This window comes from Rhagoletis zephyria, unplaced genomic scaffold (genome assembly GCF_001687245.7).
Source record: "Rhagoletis zephyria isolate East Lansing unplaced genomic scaffold, Rhagoletis_zephyria_1.1 Rzeph_scaffold_00078, whole genome shotgun sequence".
NCBI lineage: Eukaryota > Metazoa > Arthropoda > Insecta > Diptera > Tephritidae > Rhagoletis > Rhagoletis zephyria.
The window spans coordinates 534,773-544,189 of NW_016157162.1; the positions used below are offsets into that span (position 1 = coordinate 534,773).

The 9,417-nt window shown below is 35.5% G+C and overlaps 1 protein-coding gene across 2 annotated transcripts in view; it reads left to right on the top strand.

Annotated features, from left to right (window-relative positions):
* LOC108373234 (facilitated trehalose transporter Tret1-2 homolog) overlaps positions 1-7,052 on the top strand; it is a 15,454-nt gene extending 8,402 nt beyond the window's left edge. For both annotated transcript variants that reach the window (XM_017629101.1, XM_017629108.1), the window contains exons 2-5: positions 2,218-2,507; positions 2,594-2,785; positions 5,520-5,828; positions 5,903-7,052. In XM_017629101.1, the coding sequence (XP_017484590.1) occupies positions 2,219-2,507; positions 2,594-2,785; positions 5,520-5,828; positions 5,903-6,687 (1,575 nt within the window). In that variant the 5' untranslated portion in view covers position 2,218 and the 3' untranslated portion in view covers positions 6,688-7,052. The remainder of the gene's footprint in view (positions 1-2,217; positions 2,508-2,593; positions 2,786-5,519; positions 5,829-5,902) is intronic.
* Positions 7,053-9,417: the final 2,365 nt, after the last annotated feature.

A 9,417-nucleotide genomic window follows, 5' to 3' on the forward strand; every position in this document is an offset into this window, starting at 1 on the left:
CAGGTTTCTAAGCCGCGTGAATGAAAGTTAAATGGAAATTTCAACGACTGCTATACTAAGGAAAAATTCGCAGCGTAATTCTAATTTTGAATTGTATTGAATGAGATGAATCATTAATAATATTTTACAGACACAAACACAATTTCAAGTGCAGCTGAATCCAAATAAATTTTTTTCTTTTAATTTAGCTGTCTTAAATTTTGCCGCCCCTTAATTCTGCCGCCCTAGGCTTCAGCCTATGTTGCCTGTACGATAAATCCGCCACTGTACTTACATATGTATACCATATCTTCATTAGTCTAACTTTGTATCAAATTGTTATACTTAGACGTTAAATCAATAATGTGCACTAAGTACATACTTGAACTGATTATCAGACTTTTATTCACAAATTTTGTATTGAATTAAGTATTCACCTTAAAGCAAGGTGGGTTACACAACGGATTCGGAGTGTAAACCCGCAGCCTGCCTAGATAATTTTCGTTCATGTTTTGACAAATAAGAAGAGTGTTTACATAAATTCCTAACGCAGCCGAAACTTAACGTAACTTAATGCCACGTCAAAAAGTTAAGTTGACATAATCAGGCTTTTACGGAGAGGATAACACAGGCACGCAAAACAACCTCTTGGCCGAGACACTACGCTCTAGTCTATTCCGACATATTTTCCCCACTGATTCCGCATCCGTGGTCAGAAGTGTCAAATTTTTTTAGTGTCTCGGAAAAGGAGAGAGGAAATTTTGACAATCGACACCTGGACATAGAGTTCGGATTCAGCATATTTAAAAAAAAAAAGATTCTTGTTTAAACACTAGCGATGTACTCTATAAAATTCTGTTTTGCTCACCGTTTAAAAATTACTCCAACATACAGTATTAAGCAATTTATAAAACAAAGAATATGTCACTTCTAGATTTTGACTGCAGACGATATTCGTCCTCCAACGTATTTAGGTTAGGTTAGGTAAGGTGTCAGCCCCATGTCTTAGGGATTCTCTTAGACAATTCTGCAACGTGTTTTAGTGGTATCTCTCAAAGCCTCCAGCCTTTGTGTCTACAGAAAGTCCTATTTCACCAAGATTAGTATCTTGATATGGTTTCTATACTGTCAAATAGTCAGTCATAAGAGTTCACAGACGCTATCGTCTAATATACACTATTTAAAAATGCATATGTATGTATGTGTGTACTTAATAATAATAACAGATTGGCGCTTACACATATGTTAGTGTTAGGCCGAGCTTCTCCTCCGACTTGTGGCGTGCGCCTTGATGTTGTCACACAAAGAGGAAGGACCTACAGTTTACATAGCGGCCACCACGAAATGATATTCAAGTATTCCGGGCTTTATTAGTCCTTCCGAAGGGCTTCATTTCAGATTGTTTAGAAATATGTATATACCTATGTATATACCTATACCGACCCTATTAAGCGGTCATTTCAGGTTACTATTTTACATATATATAAGGAAAATTTTAAAGTTAGGGGGGGCTCGAGCACCCCCCTGCCCCTACCTGGCTACGCCCATGTGTATATACCTGTAACCATATGCACATTGGCAGATTTTTATGAATCTTTCCTTCCAAACACGTCTGCCTTAGAATTGTTGGAGTTGATAGATAATAGTATCTCTCCACCGATTTCTACACTTTTTGATCAATTAACGTTCTCGTTTGAAAATGGTTCACTTGAAAGCCTCTTACCCTCGACAGAGCCGACACGACAGCTCTGCATGCAACGTCGCATGGCAAAATTAGAATACAACTTTCGAATCTGAGTGTTTTTTCTAACCCTTATAAAGTTTAAGTTATAAGACACCCTGTACATAAATATACCAAAAATCAGCACTCTATTTTATTTTGTATTTTTTACACATATATTTGCTAAAAATGCTCGTTGAGCAGTTGATAAAAATAACTTATTTGTTTAAGAAAATGCATTATCGGACCCTAAGTGGTGCTCACTTGCTAATAGAACTGATAAGCAAACCTTACTTTTACGAGTATCACTCCTAAAATATATGTTTGTACATTCATACATACCGATATGCGAAAGCCTCTTCGATATCAAACGACTCTTATTTAGTTGTTAACATTTATGGAGGAGTTTTATTTACACCCAAACAATTGTTAAGAATAATTTTAATATCTCTACACTCTTTCATTGCATTTACTCACATAATCCTACATAGCTTTTTTATCTTCTATTACTATAACAGCATGACCGACTCCATTGCAGCCAAGGCTGAAGAATTTGAGTCTTTGACTACAACAAATGGCAGAAATGGCAGAATACCACAAATTGTTGCCGGCCTCAATAAGCCAGCAAAACAAATACCGCTCGGTGAACAAAGTCGCGCTGTACGTCGTCAAGGATTAATGGTTATCCTCGGTAATATAGGGCTACTCTCCGCGGGTATGGCCTTAGGTATGCCTACAGTCACCATGCGTCAGCTCACTGACCCCAATGAGGCTGTCCATCTTAGCGAATCGCAGGCGTCTTGGTTTGGTAAGTGAAGATGAATGAAGTTCTTTGTTTATAAGTACATTTGAATAAAAACATAAATATTTTTATTAACTTTTTTTCTTTTTTAGCTTCGATCAACACTCTTTCATGCCCACTCGGTGGCCTTCTCTCTGGTATTCTGCTGGACAAATTGGGTCGCAAAAATACTCTCATCGTATTGAATGTGATTGCTTTGTTTGCTTGGGCATTGATGGCGTTAGCGATAGAGAGCAATGTGGATGTCGTTTTTATACAATTACTGGTGTCACGATTTTGTATTGGTAAGTAAAACTTAATATTTGAGATAGTAAAGCAAGTAGTATTTGATTGAGGTCATAAGCACACCGAACTCGCGGTTCTCAGCAATTTATTCAACTACATGGATCGTATAGCATCAAAAGCGCTGAAATGTTTGGCAATTGTCAAATCAAACCGGCTGGTGATCTTTAAGAAAGTTTGTATGGAAATGGTTTTCATTTTTGACATTAAAATGTAGTTACGCATAGTTTTGCCACATTTACCACTCACATAATCCACTGACAAATATCTAATAGGGCGCCTCCCTCTCTGGAAAACGTAGACTCCGATGCGTGCTAGAAAGAAACATTTAATTGCTTGCTTTCAAAAAATTTGTCATTACTAGAGCTCGGATTCTTATGTTAAAAAATAAGCCTAATAATATGTACCATAACAACTATAAGCAAAGTTTATATCAATAGACTGCGAATGTTTATACAAAAAAGGAAGGCTAAAAGTATGTAGGCACTACATATTTATAAACAAAATGTGTACAAATTTATACAGTTCGCTTATGCTTAAGTGGTGCATATTTTTAGGCGTCGTTTTCTGCATAGAAATCCCCAGTCTGTATATCAATTTATATACAATCAGCGTAAAAAAATATGAATACCTTGACGTTTTGGCGATTTTATTTGTTTTTAATTTATATACAAAATTTTACTTATTTTTTATAAAAGTGTAGTTCATTCAACTGCAAAAACCAATCAATTTTTTCATACAGGACTGGGGAAAATGCATGAAATTCAAACAATTTTGATTCAAATCTTCAATTTTTTAATTCGATTTTGTAGCCCATTAAGCTTTAGCGTAATAAAATCCAAGTTTAAAGTCGCTAAAAATGGCCAGTGTTTTTTTTAAATTTTTTTGTGCTAAAAACTTTCTCAAAAATCAACGGTAACTTTTCGTGACTGGAAACTTACATTTATTACACTAAAAATTACTGAGCTACAAAATTTAATACTCAAGAATTTTCTAAGAAATTTAGTTTTTTTTTTTTTTGTTATTTTTTGGCCTTATAACAATTATATTCAACAATTTTTATTGAGCTCGAGGCCGTTTTTTAATGAAAATTTATTGTGGAAAAGCAACAATAATTTGAAAAAATGGTAGAAGTGATAGCTATTTCGGAAATCACCACATTTCCTCATCAGACTTCTTTCTGTATGATTCGAACCGACGATCACCGCTAACTCAGCCAGTTGCCTACGCACTGTGCTAAGTTTGTCTTGTTAATTATCGTTTGCTTTTTATGTTATGCCAACACAATTTAGTTGAAAAAATTTAAATTTTGATTAAATTTTCGGTATTTCTTGCATTGCACACACAAAAATTCTCTAAGAAATTGAGTTAATAAGTTGAGTTTAAAAATTTTAAATTTTGATAAAAATTTTTTGGTATTTCTTGCATTTCCCGAGTTCTGCATGAAATTAAAAAATGTATTCTTGTGAGTTTCGTTGTTGAATGAACTACGTTTTTTTTTTTTAAATAAGAAAAAAATTGGTATGATAAACATAAATAACTAAAATAATTAATACGTCGGCGTATTCATATTTTTGACGCTGACTGTATTTTGTTTATAGTTATGATGGCACATATTTTCAAGCTTATTTTTTTGCATACAAATGCGGCCTCTAGTCATTACTTACATTTTACTTAAGGGGTTTAAGTGCAACTGAAAGCTTGACATCCGGCAATTGCTAGGATTCGCAGGCCACACGGACTTGTTGTAAAGGGAAAATTGTTCCAGATCCACGTGGTATCATAATGGGCCTTTAATCGGGTCTAGAAATGCTGTTTTTTCTTAAGGTCAGCTGCTTTTTCAACTTGACGACTACTGTAGGCGACACGTTGGAGGTCCCATACACCAAATTGGAGGAGAACCTCGGCCAAATACTTAGAAAAAGTTTAAGAGCCAACTTGATGGCCGCTATAGCTGAGAGGTTAGAGGTTAGAATTTGAAAAGGTTTTTTCGGCAGGCAATTGCAAGTCCCAACAAATTGGAGAAGAAGCTCGGCCAAACACTTAGTAAAAGTGTAAGTTCAAATATTTATTTATTTTTTAGCTACTTCAACCTAACGAAAGGCCAATATAGGGTAACAACGAAGAAATGGACACTTAATTTTTGGTTTGAATTGGTTCAAAAACGAGTCGGAATTTGAAATAAATAATGCTAGCTTAGAGTGAGGTTTTACAGGGGAGATGAAAAACTTCCCAAACTCATTTTCTTCAAGTATTTTGCAAACCATTTTGATAACAACATTTTTGCGTATTCAAATCCAAACATATCTCTTTACAAATCGGTAGAGTTCGACCTTATTTATTTATAAATTTTTGGTAATCATTTGAATCTATGGAACTTTTTCTGTTTTCTTTGCACTCGTCAAATTTTTATTTTACTGAATAGAAATGGCAGAAATAGCTCGGTCTATTTGGAAACGACCCTTTTTTATTTTTACTACTATCTATCTCGATGAAAATTTAAGTTTTTATAACTAATGAACTTAGCAACTTTTCACTCTAAGCTAGCGAATATCTACATATGTATGTACATAGGTACCTACGTAGCTCCACCTACAACAAACCTTACGCACCTCTTTCAAAATAGTTTACGAATTTCACGTTAATAGTTTAGCTTTTATTTTGCTTCTTTAACTAGGAGTAATTTTTTAGCGGAACTTTTCTTAATACTAAATTCTTATTTTTCTTGTTTGGTAGGTATTACTATGGGCATTGCAAGCGCGCCAGTTGGAGTCTACTCTGCAGAAATTAGTTTGCCGCGCATACGTGGACGCCTCATTCTGGGCACTTCGGTAGCGATTTCTGCCGGCATTATGGTTATCTATATAATTGGATATTTTATACGCAACGACTGGCAATTGATTGCAATGCTTTGTTGTGCCTATCAAATCGTGGCTATGTTTTGCGTCATTCCAATGCCTGAGTCACCCAGTTGGCTGGTGTCCAAGGGACGTTATGAGGAGGCAAAGAAGGCGTTGAATTATTTTCGCGGCATGGAGAAGTCTAGTAAGTAACCGAAGTGCATAATGTTTGTAATTAACGGTAACCTTTTATAATTTTTTTTCTCTTGCAAACTCAAGGTGAAATTACACATCCGGAGGTGCAGGCCGAATTCAATCTACTGCAGAAGTCTATACAGCTGGGTGAGGGTGTAAAGAAACCGCCCTTCTTGGAGTGCATACGCCAACCAGAGGTCTACAAGCCGCTTCTCATACTCATGGGTCTCTTCGCTTTCCAACAACTGACCGGCATTTTCGTTGTTGTCGTCTATGCTGTGCAGATTTCGCAAGAGGCTGGCGTCACAATAGATCCCTTCATGTGCGCTGTAATGATCGGCGTTGGACGTGTCGTCACTACCGTGCTGCTGGGTACCATCTTGGAGCGCTGGGGTCGTCGCCGTTCGGGCATGGTATCGGCACTTGGCATGTGCGTTTGTATGTTTCTGCTGGCCGGCCACAATTGGAATGCATGGCTGCAGCGTATACCATATCTACCGGTCATTGCAATTATCGCTTTCATTGTCTTGAGCACCTTCGGCCTCTACACGCTACCCTTTTTCATGATATCCGAGCTATTTCCGCAGAGAGTGCGTGGCGCCGCTTCGGGCCTAACAGTGGCGGTGGGCATGTGCTTTGCCTTTATCTGCATTAAGACATATCCAGCGCTGAAAGCATCTCTGGGTAATGAATGCTGCTTTGTTGGCTATGGTATTATGGCGTTCTTGGCAGCGATCTACGTATACACGGTGTTGCCTGAGACGCGTGGACGTACGCTACTTGCCATTGAAGATCAGTTCCGCACTGGCGTTAAGTCGCAGCGTTATCAAGCGGCTGCGGTGGAAATGCAGGAAGTAACGGTCAAATAAGTTGATCACGTGGGAATGTGTGTTAGTAAATTAAATAACTAATCTTCGTATTTGTAGTGTAATTAGGAAGTGAAAGTTGTTCTTAGTTAAAGCGTTTGCGGTAGAGTTGCAGCGCGTGAGCTAAGTAGTGCTGCCTGTTAGTACATTAGATTAAAGAAATTTGCATTTTATTTTGTACAAAAAAAAAACACAAATATACTGTAAAAACGAAAAAAAACTTAATTTTGTATGTTAAATAAACTGTGATAGGTGAAGTTATGTAAAAAAATACGTTTAGGCTTATTGAATACATACAAACATATGTACATATCTTTTTATATTGTATCCACAACTAAGCAACAATTATACATATTTTGAAAATATTACTCATTGTCGTATTATGTATTATTATTAAAGTATTACACTGCGCGACAGTAAATTTTACACACAAAAAAATGAATACATTCGCGAAACTATGGGTAAATTATTAGCTTTTCTCTCTGATGTCAGGAGTTTTTAAAAAGACTTTGAAATTTACAAAATATGATTATTTCAAAAAATTATTTTAAAAATTTGGCGCAATGTAGGATAACAATGAGGGTACCATAAAAAAAAAATCTGTAGAACTATAACAGAATAAATTTTTTGGTGGTATACGGACGAATGGCTATCGAAAATATCCTTTAAAAATTTTGTTTTTTTATTTTTTATTATTGTTTGCGGATTAATATATGCACGACCTCATCATGGAATTTCGTCCTGCAAACCTTATTAACTGAAGAAGTTAAAATTTATTAAAAGCGCATTTTCAATACCTAATCGTCCTTGTAAACCAAAACAGTTAATTGTTTTTAAATTCTACCATACCCATATTGTTATTCTTCATTGCACTTATTTTTTTTTTTAATAAATTTTTGAATTAATCATACTTTAATATTTAAAAGTCCTTTGAAAAAAATCCTGACGTCAAAGTGAAAAATTAGGCACACAGTTTTACTATATTTTGCCAATAGTTTCGTGAGTATCGATTCATATGTTTTGAAATTTTTTTGTTGTTATCGCATGGTGTTATGATTGGAAGGCAATTTAGAAATTATTTCGTAATATCTTTTTCAAATATTGGTATCAGAAAAACTTGAATAACTGAATCTAAGCAAATCCGATTTAGACTCGTGATTTATCATTGGAAAGGAATAGTTTTGGCCCATTTATTCAAGTTTTCGTAAATCAATCATGGAAAAAAGTTAAAAAACAGCTTCAAAAATCTCATTATTACGATTCCGTTGAGATGATTTTTAAATATTTTTATGCAGATTTCTTAAGCTTAATCTGTTTTGTCATCTGAGGGGACTTTTTTCTAAAAAGTTCTTCAAGAAACTATTTCTCTTAATAAAAAACTCCAATCTTGGAGGTATTTTCAAATCGGTTCAGCTCACGTAAACCTTAATATTTTTTCGAAATATTTTGGTAGACGTCTTCAAATATAATACATTTTTTAAACCCATTTTTTGGTGATGCAGTCTAATGTACATACATATGTATACTTTGCAATAATATTCATAATTTATGAAGCTAAATTTACCGCTGCCTAAACTGAAGTGCTTTATTGCAATTTTATTGTATTGCACTCTATGCCAATTTTTTGAATTTTTCCATTTGTATCACAATTTTATTGATATTAGTTCAACAGGTCGAATACAATCACCCTTTTAGCAGAATTTAGTAAGCATTTCTAAACACAATATGGCTATGTCGTTTAATTAAACTTTCTCTAATTAAATAGAAGAGCAAATAGCGCACATTGTGTTTTTTTTTGTGAAAAATAGCTGGACAATGACCTAAATCAATCCAGTCATTATTGTAATTTTGTTTTTGGATAGGGCACTGACATCTTAAAAGCTATTAAGTACAGTATATTAAAAGAGTCTGCGGTATATATTGTAGTATTGAGCCTAAATCTTTGGATTTCAACCAGCCCTCAGTTATTAAATGGCCCACCAAGTGCACACGTTTGGTTAAGGTCCTTGAAGCATTTTGGGTTGGATATTCCTAAAAGTGCTTTCGAATGCTATATATACATATATGTACCTGGTGGATTATCCCAGTAGGAATTTCTTTGAGCCTCTTCCTTCAGCCGGGCCAAGGCAGATAGATGCTTGTTCATTTCCTATGGTACATAAGGACTCTGTTTGATGCTCCTTTCGTGGCAAGTTTATCGGCAAAGAACCCAAGCTCGATTGGTCAGAGCAAAAGTGTTAAGCTTATTAAGACACTCCATCACCAACTTAGTTAGCTGATTGCTGTTCGGATTCCGGTAGCTTCGCCTGAAATTAAAGTCCGCTTATCTTTTTATAGCATTTGTTTCAGCCTTGAAAATTAGCATAGGCTTTTCCATAGATTTCGTGTATATCGACCCTGGTCCAACTACACCTTTCTCGTTACGCTCTTCAGTCAATGAGCCATCAGTCTACCAGGTTATCATAATAAGATTTGTCCGATATGTTTCGGATATAACTGCTCAATTCTTTTTATTACTAAGATCAGTTTAAACCGTTGTACAGCTGCACTGCGGATGCATGGTGTCCGTCGGAATTGCATTTCAAGGCATTTTTTCGTTAAAATATCGAACTTCGTACGACTCATAAGCCCTTCTGCTCAGATTCTGGTATCAGTCATTCTTAAGAGAGCCCTCCTCGTCTAAGTCTAGATAAGACTATGAAAAGGAGTAAGATCTAGAAGAACTTCCAAGAA